Genomic DNA, 16,356 nt, shown 5'->3' on the forward strand with positions numbered 1-16,356 from the left:
TTGGGGCAGCGGTGGGGCCAGGATCCTAGGCTCAGGGTCTTGTGAACCTATTGTGGCACCTGGGTCTTGGGGTGCAAGTTTGCCCTCTGTGGCATGTTTGGATGTAGGCTGCCCACAGCACCAGGCTCTGTGACTCTGAGGCAGCCCCTAAGCAGCTTGGGTTCAGGGATTCAGTAGATGGAGCTGTTCTGCCAAAGCACCATTTCCCCAGGAGAGAGTGTGCAGATTCAGCTCTGGCTGAGAGGGTGGAGTGATGGGTAGGTGGAGCAGTTCCATCACTGCTTACTACATGGAAGAGTATAACAGTTGCTTACAGCTTAGCTTGGGAATGTCAGGCCATGGGGCTCGGGTGGTTTGGGGATTGGTTGCCTTAGGGATGGAAAGGAGCCATGTCTACTCACTCCTGAAGCAAAACAAATTCCAGCAGTAGTTCCAGTTCCAAGATGGTGTTGTACAGTAGCCAGTCAGGCCACAGAGGGCAAGGCACAGTGTTGCTTCTTCTTTGGGGGAAGCACATAGTATCGCCTCTGGGCAGTTCTCTCAGCTGGGCTTAGTGCCTGTGAGAACTGCCGGGAACTCCAGTGGCGAGGACCATAGGCAGCCAAGGTGGGGGCTGCTGGGATCTTCTTGCTTCCCTTTTCGCTATAGGGAGAAGTTCCTTCTGGTTCCCAGCTGATGCTGGCTGAGGGAAGGGGTGGTGGGGTCCTGGTGTATCCTTCTGTTCTGTATGTGGATGTCCTGAGTTTCCATGATACTAGGGGTTCTGTGACTTCTTTGGCAAATTCTGGTGGCTCTCCTTTTCTTTAAGGAGTTGTTTATTTGTTGTTCTGGCTGTCTTTGTGGAAGGGATGAGTGCTGGGATCCTCTAGACAGCCATCTTGCTCAGTTTCTTTTTCCAGTGCCCACCGTTTTAGGTATTACATAGAACAGCAGTCCCCAATATCTTTGGCGGCAGGGATCAGTTTCATGGAAAACAATTTTCTCACGAACAGGGGTAGGGGGAGCTCCTTGTGGGGAGGGGATAGTGGTGGAGCTCTGGCAGTGATGGGAAGGGTGGAGAGGGGCTGTAAATGCAGATGAAGCCTCACTGGCCTGCTGCTCACCTCCCGCTGTGCTAACACGCCAGGGACTCGATGGATACTGGTCACTGGTCAGGCCTGGGGCTTGGGGAGAGCAGGCATAGAACATTTAAAACACACTCAGAATACTTGTTACATGTTACAGACAAAAGCAACATATGAGTATAGAGGTAGGAACTAGTTGAATTTATTTAGAATAGTTTTACAGCACTGAAATAGTTAAAACTTGCTTTCTTTGGTGGGGGGTGGGGTGAGGAGAGGAAGATGCATTTGAGTTCTTCAAACTAACTTGGCAATTCATAGAAAATACCTCAGGAAGGATGATAAGTCATCAATCTACTTCTAAATCAGCAATCTAAGGGCTACCAGGAAAATAACATTGTTAGCATAATAGACACAACTGACAACTAGCTCTTAAGTTCTTTTTTATGGCACTGTTTTTGAGATCCAGTTTTGACTTTCGTCAGCCATTTGGCAGGAAATGCACAATCTACTTTGCCCTGTTGGTGGAGTGAAACTCCACGGTACGGCCTAAGAGAAGGCATGTGTTTGCGATACCATCTCAGGCTCCTGTTCACAAGATGTTGGGTGTGTGCACAGGAGCTTATGTAAATAAATCTGCCATTTCTCTTTTCTGGGTGAGTTTGTTTTTGTTTTTGTTTTTGTTTTTCTTCTAGATGCATTTATGAAGGACTGATTGTGTGGTAGCTACTATTCATAACAATCATTTAAAGAAAAAAATAATAATCCATTGATGATTTTCTAGTGCCTCCATATTATATTAATATATACTGATGAATTAGTTATCCCTCATTTTTCCCTGCCCCTGGCGTCCAGAAGAGTAACTACTGGCACGCAACGAGCATTTCAAAAGGGCACTGAAGTTTTTATAAATGAGCATATTTGGGAAGACAAGGTTGAAGGAAGAGAGATCCTGCTAATTAATTGTACTTGTAAACTTTGGGGATTTTTGAGAATAAGGGTCTGAGCAATAATCCATCTTTTCATGTGGGGCACAAAAATGAAAGGTAACAATAAAACCTTTTATTACAAAATATTCTGCGACTCATGTGCCCCATGGCGTGAAGGTGGCACTTGGTGAAATGAGAATCGTTCCTGCTTGGCAGGGGTGGAAACTGACATTCAAAAAGGTTAAAGATGTGCTGAAGGTTGTTGCATGAATCATAAAGTCAGCACTCGAACTCACATCTTCTTGTTTTAGATTCCCTGCTCTCTTTGTTGCCTAGAAATGACTCTATTCTAAATATTAAAAAACAAATACATAGAACTTCTTAGAGCAATAGTTGGGTAAAAATAACCACTAATAAAGTTTGCATAGGTTCTAAATGTATTTTTATTTAGAATAACCTAACACCAAAGTTGAATTCAGCATGCTAAATGCTAGCTCAGTGGACAGTGTATTCAAAACATACATGCCCAGGATTGATCAGGTTCCCTCAGCAGATTTTTTGCAGCTGGAGAGCTCAAGCAGATGACGACAGGAGTGTTAATCATTTCCTTACCAGGCGATCTTAGTCACAAGTTCCTGCTAAAAGTGAAATTACACCCTCTGGTTTAAATTCCGATACAAACTTCTTACTTAGTTCACATTACTATTTTTTCCCTTCTAGGTTAAGCACATGGAAATTTGTTTGGCAAATCATTTTACAGCACTATTTCCATTAGTTACTTCCACGAGCTGGGGTTTATCTGATTGTGTGGTGCATGGAAACTTCAGGACAAAATTCAATGGCCGAAGGCTGAGTGAAATTTACGCTGGCTGTGGTTATGAAGAGGGTAAGTGAATAAACGTCTTTGTTGCTTTCACTTATGTTTATTTTCTCTTACGCTCCATTTTATACACCGCAAAATGCACAAGGCATAATCTTGCAATTACAGTTAACCATTTAGATTTGCTTGATGGCTGTGTTTAAGTGATCACAGGCTAAAACCAAGAAATTAAAATGCACAATGAGGCATGCATAACGAAATTGCTTCAGTTTCTTCTTGAAAAAATTGTTTTTATTAATTAAACAGCTTGCTTTGTTAATTGAACTGTTATTGGAATGTCTTTCTGCATTGATGTAATATTGGACTATTCAGAAATAGACTGGAGACAATTTTATGTGAACAAAAAGACATAAATAATTTTGAATATTGGAAGTAGCCAAGCTGGAAACTGGATGGAACATCTGGAGGCAGAATTCGAATGTCAAATGAGGTTCTAATGCAGGTATTGTTTTATGGCTGTGTGTTTCTATTCAGTAAGATGATTTTTTTCTTGTTTCTTGAAATCTATTTGAAACAGTCATGACAGTTTTTTAAATAAAGCCTATATCGATATCTCAACTATTTTCTTTCATGAAAAGAAAAATCATATTTTCGTATAATAGTAGGACTTTCATTAGAAAAGTACTGATTCTTTTCTTGTCCATTTCAACTGTGGTGACACTTTATTTCAAGAAAAATATAGGTTACTCTTTTTTGAGGCTTAGAACAGTCCCGGGCACGTAGAAGACTTTGTGGAAATAGCGACTGATTATTTATCTTTTTTCTTTTTTAATTCTGCATTTATATTAATGGATTTTAAAGATATTTTCTAATCACTTGTAAAAAATCTTATTAAATATTCAGTAAGTCAGTGATGAATCAAAAAGTAAGTAGAAGATAAAGTCTTGACCTGAAATTGTATCTTTTTATTTTGGAGAACTTTAATTAACACTTTTCTTATGAGTATTTGAAAAATTACAGGGATGATACACATATTTTTACCACAACACTGCTCATTATTGTGAAAACCTGGAAACAATCAAATATTAATGAATAGGGTAGTGGTTAAATACAATGGAATACTACATAACTCATAAAAAAGAGAGAGGCCAATCTATATTTATTAATGAGAAACCAGTCCAAGGTATATTGCTAAGAAAAAAACCAAGTATCAAAAAAAGTTAAGTTTGGTATATTATCATTTTTTAATAAAAACAAATAAATTTGTTTAATAAAAACAAATAAATAAATGTATCTATGTTTGCAAGGTCTATAGGATGATCACCTATTTAAAGTGACTATTGAACAAGAAAGTTTACTTTTTACTTTGTAGACACTAGAATATAATTTATAGGAACTTTGTTTGGTTTACTGCTAAAACTTCAGTGTATATAATGGTGCCTAGCACATAATAGGCACACAATAAACAGTGTTGAATGAATGAATGAGATTTCTATAACATTTATTTATCTCGTAGTGCTTAAATTAAAAAAACAATAGTGAGATTAATTTGTAAGCAGATAAAACGCACAAAATAGCTTTTTTCCAATACTAAAAAAAAAAATGACAGAACAGACTGAGCATGGTGGTGTCTCATACCTGTAATCCCAGCACTATGGGAGGTTGAGGGGGGGAGGATTGCTTGAAACCAGGAGTTGGAGATCAGCCTGGGCAACATAGCAAGACACCCACCTCTACCAAAAAACAATTAACTGTTCATGGTGGTGTACACTTGTAGTCCTAGCTACTTGGGAGGCTAAAGTGAGATGATCGCCCTGAGTCTAGGAGTTGGAGGTTGCAGTAACCTATGATCATACCACTGAACTCCAGCCTGGGCAATGTAGTGAGACCCCGTTTATTAAAAAAAAAAAAAAATGACAGAACAACTTTCAAAGCCCTTGGTCCTTCTTCCTTTCAAAGGGAAACAAAAATGTTATTGTACTGGTGCTCACTTAAGATTTTCTACCTAAGCTTCTTACTTTGAGTTTTATGTTCTTCCTTGAGAATCCATGCATCTAACATTCCAGATTGCTGCCTATCCTTTTTGTGCATGCCATCTACAATTTCATGGCAAACCCTGGAAAATACAGACTCAGTCTTATGGCCCTGTCTGTCCCTAGTACCTAGCCTAGACCCTCATATACAGTAGAAGTATGGTTTTGTTACGGGGTATTCATTCTACAAACATTTGTGCAGTTCTTAGTGATGGTGTACTGACATCATTCCTCTTCCTAGACCATGCATTGTATCCTAGGCCCTGAATACATGCTTGTTGAATGAATAATTGGTGCTTGATTGTGGCATACAATCTCTGTGTATACTGGTGGTTAGATTTAGTTCTGAAGGAGATGAGATGAAAGGAGGCTCTACTAGTTTGGGATTTTTTTTTTGCTTGCCAATGACAGAACACCTAAATCTGGTAGAATGAGCAAATCTGGCAGAAGCAGAAGCAAAAGAGAATTTGCTGGCTCACGGAGCAGTTTCATGGTGCACCCGACTTGAGAGACAGCTAAACACTGTGGCTCAAAATGTTGTCTGTCTCTGTTATTCTGTTCTTCAAGAAGCTTTCTTTCTGAGGTTGTAAAATAGCTATGAATCTCTAGGAACCGTAGTTTCTATCAGTTTCAGTTTCCAATCCAGCAGGAAAAGGTCAGTGTTTTTGCTTCAGCCGTCCTAGGAAACAGAATCATGACACTCACTCAGATAGTGAGCTCTACTCAACCCTAACTGCAGCCGAGAGATCCAAGCCACTGGTTTCAAGAACTTCTAGATGGCAGTATATACTCCTTCAAAAGGGAATGGATGGGGGGGGGGGAAGGGGGTAAGGATTTCTAGGGTCAGGATTTGATAAAGGTCTCAAGCAGGCCAAGTGGACTGAGGGTGGGGCAGAGGCGGATCCCCCAATAAAAATCAGGATAGTTGCCATCTCAGGAATGTATACCTCGTGGTTAAACAATAAATGTACAACACAAAGGAAGATGGTTGTTTCATTCTCTTCTGTTCCACTTTCCCTAAGATATATTCAAATATGAGTCACTAACATACGCAAGAACCTAATCAACTCTAGCTCTATAAAGATGTGCATGTAGGCTCTAACTGTTAAAGAAGAGGCAGATGCAAAGATGTAAGGAAGGGGTTATCCTGACTTGAGTGGAGCCAAAGTCCTGGTCTAGAGCAGTGATTCTCAAATTTGCTGGGGATAGTTCTCATGCCCAGGCTACTCTTTGTGACTCATATAAGAATATCTACAGCAGTTGTGGTGGCTCATGCCTGTAAACCTAGCACTCTGAGAGGCCGAGCAGGTGGATCGCTTGAGCTCAGGAGTTCCAGACGAGCCTGAGAAAAATCGAGACCCCTGTCGCTACTAAAAATAGAAAAAATTAGTCAGGCGTGGTGGTGCATGCCTGTAGTCCCATCTAACTGGGAGGTTGAGGCGGGAGGATTGCTTGGGCCCAGGAATTTGAGGTTGCTGTGAGCTAGGCTGATACCATGGCACTTGAGTTTGGGCAACAAAGCGAGACTCTGTCTCAAAAAAACAAAAAAACAAAACCTAGTGTTGGGACCCAAGCATCGGTACCTATAGGCTCCCAGGTAAATTGTATTATAGCCAAGTTTGAGAACTAGTGGTTGAAAGAGATATCAGGGAAGATTTATAATAGTTTTAGTGGTACCTGAAATTGTGCTTTGGATAGAGCAAGTTCTCAATAAATATCTGCCAATTTGATTTAAAGGCAAAAAAAGCATGACTGAGCAAAGCAGGGGAGATTTATTGTCAACCTACTGTGTGCTAGGCCAACAAGGGCCCCTGGGCCAAATCCAGCCTATTGCCCATTTTTGTAAATGTAACATTAGTAGAACACAGTTGGAATTTATTTATTTACCTGTGGTAGCTTTTGCACCATGATGGCACAGCTGAGCAGTTGTGGCAGACACCATATGGCTTGTGAAGACTAAAGTATTTATTATCACTTTGCAGAAAAAGTTTGCCTAGAGTTTACAATTGTGATTAGTCATTGTCAGAAAGGACGAGAGTGCCATGATCAATCCAGGTCTGATGATAATTCTTGTGGCTGTATGTGTCATATTCTCCCAAGTATCCATGCATTCATTCAATCAATAAACATTTATTGAGCATCTACAATATGCTGGATACTATGAGTTCATAATATTTTTGGAAGATAAAAGAAAACAGTTGGAATACAGTGTAATATATTCCACAGTGAAAAATAGCATACTAAAATATAGCTTCCTTCTCTGCTTCTAGGCTACATGAGGGCAGGCTTTAGTTTTGTTTTGGCTAAGCATTGTGAGCTCAGCCCCTGGCAAATGTGCAGTAGGCAGTAGGGGATCACTAAGTAGTTGATGAATGAACTCGTGAATCAATTAAAGTGGTGGAGGTAAGCATAGAATGCCAGGGGAACAAACATAACCTAGACCATGATGGGATGCGGTCAAATTATGAAGTCAAAGAAATGGAAGAAGCAAAAGGAGGAAGTCTGAAAGTGGGGAGGCCAGCAAAGAGGGAGAGGTTGTCATAGGAGCTCAATGGACCCTCCTGAGACAAGGTGTACCACTGTGGGGCTGGACAGAAAGAGGAGTGTGATCTTGAGCAGTGTTCGGTGGGAGATTTGATGTCTTCATTTCCTGTCTGAAAAACCTCCAGAACCTTCCTGCTGCCTACAGGATGAAATTAAGACTTCTTGGTAAAGCCTTTAAGTCCTCTAAAATTTGTTTTCTGCTGATTCAATCTTACTTCCTTACCCAGTTCCCACCATCTAGTTTTATGCTTCCCAGTTATACTTGATTTAATCTTAACTCTGTGTCTTTTAAAAAGATATGTCCATGCCGGGCGCGGTGGCTCACACCTGTAATCCTAGCACTCTGGGAGTCCCAGGAGGGAGGATTGCTGGAGCTCAGGAATTCAAGACCAGCCTAAGCAAGAGCGAGACTCCGTCTCTATTAAAAATAGAAAAAATTAGCCTGATATCGTGGCATGTGCCTATAGTCCCAGCTACTTGGGAGGCTGAGGCAACAGGATCACTTGAGCCCAGGAGTTTGAGGTTGCTGTGAGTTACAATGACACCACTGCTCCCTACCCAGGGTGACAGGGCAAAATTCTATCTCAAAAAAAAAAAAAAAAATCTATACATATTGTTGTGGTATAGATCTATTATTTCTAATTGCTACATATATAAATTCTCCATGTTATGAATTTAGCCATTGTACCTATTTACACCTCCACTGATGGAAACTAATATTATCTTTAACTCCCTGTACTATAAACTATGATGAACATCCTCATATTGTTCCTTCATAGACCCAGTGTTAGAATTTATTTGGGGTATATATCCAGAAATGGCAGTGCTGGATCACAGGGTATACATCTATTTAATTTGACTAAGAGGTGACAGATTTCTCTGCTGATTGGTAGCCCTGGTCTATGCCCACATTCCTTCCCAGCCCTCTACCCCTGCAACCAACACAGAGTGCCTATAAACTAAAACCTTACCAACCCTTAGCGTTACCCAGCTTTCTAGTTGATATTTTATTGTTTTTTCATTGGTGTTACTCTGTTTACTAATGAATTTAAAAATCTTGCTTGATGTTTCTTTCAGTTTCTTCTGTAAATTGACCATTTGTAAATATTTTTCTAAAGGAATTCTTGGATTTTTCTTAATTTACAATCTAATGTTTATAACATTATTTTTTAAACCTAGGAAATTAACTTAAATTGTCACACTGAATTACTTTGTACCAAGTACCTCTTACTTTTCTGATTCTGAGAAGATGGGAGTGGATGTATAGTTTTTTGGTCCTCCCAAATCTCCACGTGTAAAATGAATGCAAAACTAAAATCCCATCAACAACATTTACAACAAAACTAAGTAGATTTCTACTTTCTGGTCTGGCATGTAAGGAGATTGGAAGTCTAAGGTATGAGAATGAACTAAGTAGTAGGAAAAGTAGAGAAAAGAAAAATATTAATTTTTAAAAATAGGAAAAGAAAATTCTTTTTATATTTTTTTAAAAAAAAAGGAGATTGGAAGTCATCAATCCCAATACCACCACCACCACCACACACACACACACACAAAAACTGAATAAACTGGAAGTCAACAACTCTTCTTTGAAGAAATGGTCAATACAAACTTCCAAAACTCAAAAGCAAAGAGAAAAAAGAAAGAAAAAGACGAAACAGAATATCCCAGAACTGTGGGACAGTTACAAAACGTAATAGGGATGCAGGCATCCCTTTGATTAAAAAAAAAAAATTGCATAAATATGTGTAACAGGAATTACAGAAGGAAAAGAGAGAAGGGAACCCAAGAAACATTTGAAGAACTCTGGAGACCAAGGCAGGAGGATTGCTTGAGGTCAGGAGTTTGAGACCAGCCTGAGCTAGAGTGAGACCCTCACCTCTACTAAAAATAGAAAACATCAGCCAGGTGTGGTGGCACATGCCTGTAGTCCCAACTACTCGGGAAGCTGAGGCAGGAGGATCGCTTGAGCCCAGGAGTTTGAGGTTGCTGTGAGCTACAATGACACGATTATACTCTAGTCCAGGAGATTGAAGTGACAGAACAAGACTCTGTCTCAAAAAACAAAACACCAAAGAATATTTGAAGCAATTATGACTAGGAATTTCTGAAAACTAATGAAAAACACCAAACCACAGATTCAGAAAGTACAGAGAACACAAAGCAGTATAAATACCAAACTAGGTGATGTTAGCTCTAGGAAACCCAAAATACAACCAGCTGGGGAGAAATCACCAACAGTCACAGACTAGGCATGTTCTTATAACCTGTGTGGGAGGCAGCAGGAGGAAGCACTAGGCTGTCAGGTGGATTGAGAACAGGAGGAACTCAAAGGTGCCAACTGGTGGCCAGCTCCTCCCAAAGCCCAGTGTGGAATCTGGGAGACCAGTGGTGATGGCTTTGCAAGGTGGGGGTGAGGCAGGGCCAAGCCAGCCCGTGATGGGGGTGCAGCAGACCCCAGACCTGAAGCTGACCCCAGACCTGACCTTGGGAGCTCAGCTGAGCACCAAACCCACACAGCTCCAGCCCAGCTCAGCCCAGCCGTTGGGGGCCACTGGTCACCTGTGTTTCCTGATCGTCTTCACCTGCTGGGACTGACTCGGCCACCCTCCAAGGTGTCCCACCACTCGGCTGCTGCCTCCTGTCCTTCTTACTTGCTTCGGCCTGGTGAGGCCCTTGTCTCCTCTCGCCACATCCTGTGTCTCTCTTACACTGTCCCTGTACCCCAACCTGGCACCCTAGAGACTGTGGAGAATTCAAAGAGATTCCAGGTGACTGGAAGGAAGCCCCTTCTCCGCTGTCTGGTTCCTGAGGCAGCCCTCCCTGTCACTGGCTTCCAGAACCAGGCCAGGGCTCCTGGGAAGCCCCTGAGACTGCTGACCTCATGACTTCTTCTGCCCCTTATTGCTGAGAACTGAGCTCTGGCCCAGTCAAGACCCCAGGAAGCCTCATCAGGCTGCATTCCTGAGACCCCACTAACAGTGGCCCTCCAGGGCCAGCCTTTTGGAGAGGGAGGTCATCTGATTGCTGGTCTCAGAGGAGATGCCTGGGGCAGCTCCTGGATACGCCAAGGCACCCTGTTCTTCTCCTAGAAGCTTCTTAAGGCCACTCTCAGAACTTGATTTTTGTTCCCATATCCCAGGGAAATAACACATTCTGAATTTTTGTTTTATTTAGAAATGATTTAAACAACATTATGCAAAGGCCGATCAGTTTAAATTATGATTGACGCCTAAATGCTGTGATGTCCCCCAGGCTGATGGAAGGCTGGACTCTGGGGCCCCCAGTGTTTCTCCTCTCTGTCTGTCTGCCCTGTCCTGGGGTGACAGACAGATGATCACAGGCAGGAGGCTGCAAGATTGGAAGCCTCTAGTCTCTGAGCCTGGCCCCACATCTGTCACATCTGCAGCCTGGGCTGCCTGTGTCCCTAAATCCTGCTTAATCTCAGCTGGCCTGGAGAGCACCAGGAGCTGGTGGGGAGCCTGGCAAGGGGTGTGGGGGTGGGGAGGTGAGGCTGGAGCTATCAGGAAGTGAGAGCAGCAACCTGAGGACAGGAGTCTGGGAAGATAGAGGAGATACTTCTGATCTCATCTTGGACCCCCAAGGAGTCCACAGATGGAGACACAAGTCCCAGCCAGCATACTGAATGGTCTGAGGAAGTGACAGAACCTCTTTGTGCTACTTCTGAGAGCACAGTGAGAGTGAACCAGCCTCCCAGGGCCTACCTAGTTTCATGTGAATGGACAATTATGAGCTAATGAAGTGCTTTGCAAAGTATAAAATACTTTTTTAAAAAGGGGAGGGAGTCCAACAGGTATTCACCAAAAATGTGGTGGGCTAATTAGAGCATGGCAGCTAAAACTGGGGGGCCGGGGGGGTTGTCCACTCCCACAGCAGCCTTGTGGTGAAGCAGACAGGGACCCTGCGGTCCAGCCCCTGAGAACCCTTGAAACTGACCATGTAGGGTTTCTTTCCAGAAGGGTCTGAATTGGGGAAAAACTGCTGGGAAGGAAATAAAAATTAAGCAAGAGGAAAAAATAGAAGAAGAGGAAAGGGAAGATCCAGATGAAAGTGGGAGATGGGAGCAGAACCGGAAAACTTCAAAAAGTAAGATTTTTAGAACCTAAACTCAGCAGTGACACGCCATAATTTCTGCTGTATCTTACTGGTTCCAATGTGGAAGGGAACTATACAAGGATGTGAATATTATGAGACAGTGGTTGCTGGGGGCCATCTTTGAGGCTGGCTCCCACAGTCAGAAACCCATCAGATGTGCTTAAATCTATGAGTTCACAATAATGTTTGCAACGAACGACCAGACACAGTGATGTGCACCTGTAGTCCCAGCTACTCAGGAGGCTGAGGCAGGAGGATCGCTTAAGCCCAGGAGTATCATGCTTGTGAATTGTCACGGAACTCCAATTTGGGCAACATAGCGGGACGCCAGCTCTAAAAACAAACAAACAAACAAACAAACAAATAAACAAACTAGTTGGTTTCCTTCTAAGGATGACAGAGAACCATACATTATTTTGAAAACTGAGAAAATAAAAGGAAAGAATCAAACTTTTCCAGTGTGAACTGTGAAGTGAGTAACCAAAAAATAGATGAGTAAAAGTCTTTCTTTAGATAATTATTTCAGCTAATAAATGGGAAAAAAATTATTGGATTAGAATATTACCCCATTATAAGCTTCCAATAAATTAATGAATCTAGGCATTGAACATCAAACGCTTCTGACAATGAAAAGGAACAAAAACCAGACATTTTGTGCCAACTGATGAAAGAACACATCACCACCTAGATCTTGCCAAAAGGACCAAACGTGAGTTTGATCAAGCCTCTGGGTTCAGCTGTCAATTTACAGGAAGAGAGGTAAGAGGCCCACATTGAATTGTACCCTGACTGTGCAGTCAACAAAATCCAGACTACAGGAAATCTCTATAGGCCAACTAGCCTGGATTATTCCATAGAACAAGTATAAGGAAAGAAAGAGATGGAGGAGAACCTGTACATTAAAAGAAACAACTGGCCGTGGTGGCTCACACCTGTAATCCCAGTGCTTTGGGAGGCTGAGGTGGGAGGATTGCTTGAGGCCTGGAGTTTGAGACCAGCCTGAGCAACATAGTGAGACCCCCCATTTCTAAAAAAAAAAAGAAAAGAAAAAATAAAAATTGGCTGGGTGTGTTTGGCACATGCCTGTAGTCCCAGCTACTCTGGCGGCTGAGGCAGGAGGTTTGCTTGAGCCTGGCAGGTTGAGGCAATGAGCTACGATCGTGGCACTGCACTCCAGCCTGGGCAGCAGCAAAACCTTGTCTCTTAAAAACAAAACCATAAAAAATTCATTTTTTTGTTCTCTTTTAAGTTCTAGAGATCTGAACAAAAATTCGTTTTTTAAAAAATGGGTGAGATTGACTAGGCAGATGCTAGGAATGCACACTTGATTGATAAAATTGTAAAGAAATACAAGAAAGTTATAAAAGCTAGGATAGTGGAAAGAAAGAATTTCGATAAAAGCCAAGACAGCTGTTACTTTAGGAGGGAGGGACATGACTGTGATTGAGATGTAGATTGAGATGGAGAGGCTTCTTAGTAGCTAGAAAAGTGTTATTTTTTTGATCTGGTCGATAGTTACAGGAGTGGTCACTTGGTAATAAATCACTGAGACATTAACTTGTTTTATGGGGTTTTCCTGTATGTGTGTTTTATTTTTATACTAAGAAGATGATAAACAACATTTCTGAAGATAATACATAAAAATGGTAAATTATTCAAAGTGTGTGTGTGTGTATAACATTCTCTCTCTCATTTTAAAAGCATAAATGGTAGACTTACCATGCACATGTTCTGATCTTTGCTTATTTCACTAAATATTTTATTTTGTAGGTTGTTCTGTATCACATAGGGTCAAATTGGATACAATCATAAAGTTAATTCCAACTTCTAGGCTACACCAATATATTTTAACCTGTAAATAGCAGTTTAAAAAAGTGGATACTTTGTCTAAGAATATACTCTATTAAGTCAGTATTTTTCTTAATGTGGAGATAGCATTCATATTGATTTTGAAGGTACACATATCTCATAAACTTTAAAATTTACCTGTCCTTTTTTTTTTGAGACAGTGTCTCACTTTGTTGCCCAGGCTAGACTGAGTGCTGTGGCGTCAGCCTAGCTCACAGGAACCTCAAACTCTTGGGCTCAAATGATCCTCCTGCCTCAGCCTCCCAAGTAGCTGGGACTACAGGCATGGGCCACCATGCCCAGCTAATTTTTTCTATATATATTAGTTGGCCAATTAATTTATCTCTATTTATAGTAGAGATGGGGTCTTGCTCTTGATCAGGCTGGTTTCTTTTTTTTTTTTTTTTGCTTTTCATACCTATTAGGTGTGAAATCAGGCTGGTTTCGAACTCCTGACCTTGAGCAATCTGCCCGCCTCGGCCTCCCAGAGTGCTAGGATTACAGGCATGAGCCACCGCGCCCGGCCTACCTGTCCTTTTTTTGCCCAGGTTTTCAGATTAAACAAACAAACCTGCTCACCCTTTGATTCAGACAAGATTACCTGGGTGAAGGGTGGATTTTAGAGTTAGCAAAGTGCTTTTTCAGCATTTCCCTCAATGAACTTTTGTAGCTATTCCATGGCAAGTGTTAAAACAACACACTGGTGACTAACCTTTGTGCTTTTCTGTTGATAGCGACCTCTTTCTAATGATAACTAGGATCAAATGGGCTTCTACAGCCTTTAAACTGTAATCTTGGGCTAGTAAATATTTTCTGGGTGACAGATTATATTGTGTTTTTAAAAAACCCAATTTGGCCAAGTGTTTTTAATACCTATTTCCTTTAATATTTCTCACTTTTTCAGTCACTTAAGTAATATATTTTGTGTACCCACCAAGGACTTAGCAGTGTTCAGTACCCTGGAGCACCAAGGAAGAAAGCACAAAGACATAGAGCTTACAGTCTTGGGAGATTCAAGATATGTACATTTATGACACAGTTGGGAAATAAGACAGTATTATATATGTCTGACATTTAGGTCATAATGTATGTGAAATGTATATTAATATATATAATGCATATATACATTAGTATATATTGTATATATAGCACATGCATGCATATATATATATATATCACAATATATATAATGTATATATAGCACATGCATGCTAAATGTTGAAGGGACAATAAGCCCAGTTGAAAGGTGATGTGAATCTGGTTAGTAGGCAAGACTCTATGCTGCAGAAAGTTCTGGAGCTGAGTTTTACTTTTTCTTTTGGAATAATTATAGACTCACAGGAAATACCCTTCCCCCACATTTCCCCAGTGGTAACATCTTACCTAACTACATACAGCACAATATCAAAACCAGCCAATTGACATTGGAACAATCTACAGACCTTTTCCAGATTTCCCCAGTTTTACATGCACACACTTGTGTGGAGCTGAGTTTTGATAAATGAATTCAATAGAAAAAGAAGAAGAAGGAAGAAAAACTAGAGATACACAAAGCCTCATAGAGAAGTTACTTTGAAGAATTGCCCTCTTGTTCTTCCAACTCTTAGCCATTCCACATAATCCTATGTAAATTTACTGTACTTCTTTCCTTACCAGGGTTATTCTGTTACCTCCTGTCACAAATGTTACGGGAAGCACTTATTCTTGTTCTCTTATTTCAGTGATGGAAGCAGAGGGAATCTCCCTCCTAGAAATAATTTCTCTTCTGTAAGCTAGTTTGTAAGTAAGTTTTTTGGAACCCAGAACAGATTTTCCCTGGCTCTCGCCTATGTCCAGATTTCTGTAGCTCGTAATATAACTAATTTCTATATGTAGCAATATTTATAATTTCTGTACCTGGTGGTAGTGGTGGGGTTGGCAAAGAAGAAATGGGGCTTATGAATGTTAGGGAAGGAGGACTTTGTCTTGGGCACTTTGCTATCAGATAGACTTCTATCTGAATAGATACCATTCTATGGCTACTAACCGCCACTGCATATAGTAATATTAAAAGAAAACCACTTTTTTTTTTTTGATACTACTGATTCCACTGTCAAAAGACAAAATTGCAATACATTTAAAGATCTAAATTAGCTTTTATTTGAGATTCTAGAACTGGGTAACATCTCATTCTGTAAGATAGAATGAGTGCTAAGCAAAGGAAGTTGCTTTTGTAGAGAGAAAAGGGCTGAGGAAAGCAGAAACAGGGAATGGGAAGTAGATTAGTTGTTTCAAAGTGACCTTCCTTATAAAGTTAAAGCAGAAGAGCTTCCTTATGCTGGCTAAAACTGGCTTGTTTGGGGATTTGTCTATTATCTCTCTCCTGATTTCTTAGAAAATCAGATAAACAGCTTAGTTTCAGCTTGGTGATATGGAACTTTAGCATGAGTGACTTCATTTTGGTTCAGTCTGTTGGGACTAGTGCAGGAGTTCAGTCCAAACCAATGGACTCCTCTAAGTTCTATTTGATACCAAAAAATAAAATTTTTCCTAATGTAAGTATTTATCCATTTAACTATCAGTTCTATAAAAGAGATGACTTTGAAGGTTCAAGACAGGGAGCTGATGAGGAGAACTGGGTGAAGAAATCCTGAAAAGAGAGCTTCTAGGAAGAAATACACTAATATATTTCAACTGAATTCAAACAATAAAAAAAAAGAAGAAATACACTAAAATAATGACAGTGGTTATCTCAAAGAGATTGAATTAACAGTGATTCACCTCTCTCTCTTTCTCTCTCCCGGATGGGAGACCATTCTTCCTTTCACTTAGACTCCTCTGAATTCCCCAGTTCTCTAAAACTAGGATGTACTGATTGCTTTTATAATTAGAAAAATAAGAGTGTTTCTGAAATGAAGGATGTATGTGCAACTTTTTGAAGCAGTTCCTAGTATTATTCAAAGGAGAGGAGTGGAATATGGAGGAGTGTGCTTTTCTAAAGTAGAGTTGAGGTGGGTTCTAGGTCC

The 16,356-nt window shown here is 40.8% G+C and overlaps 1 protein-coding gene across 1 annotated transcript in view; it reads left to right on the forward strand.

Moving 5' to 3' along the window:
• The first annotated feature begins 2,616 nt into the window (after positions 1-2,616).
• The window catches only part of TRPM6 (transient receptor potential cation channel subfamily M member 6), a 162,915-nt gene continuing 149,175 nt past the window's right edge, over positions 2,617-16,356 (forward strand). Inside the window, exon 1 of the mRNA XM_012759807.3 lies at positions 2,617-2,876. Within this exon, the coding sequence (XP_012615261.2) occupies positions 2,868-2,876 (9 nt within the window). The 5' untranslated portion in view covers positions 2,617-2,867. The remainder of the gene's footprint in view (positions 2,877-16,356) is intronic.

Source organism: Microcebus murinus, chromosome 12, assembly GCF_040939455.1.
Source record: "Microcebus murinus isolate Inina chromosome 12, M.murinus_Inina_mat1.0, whole genome shotgun sequence".
Lineage (NCBI taxonomy): Eukaryota > Metazoa > Chordata > Mammalia > Primates > Cheirogaleidae > Microcebus > Microcebus murinus.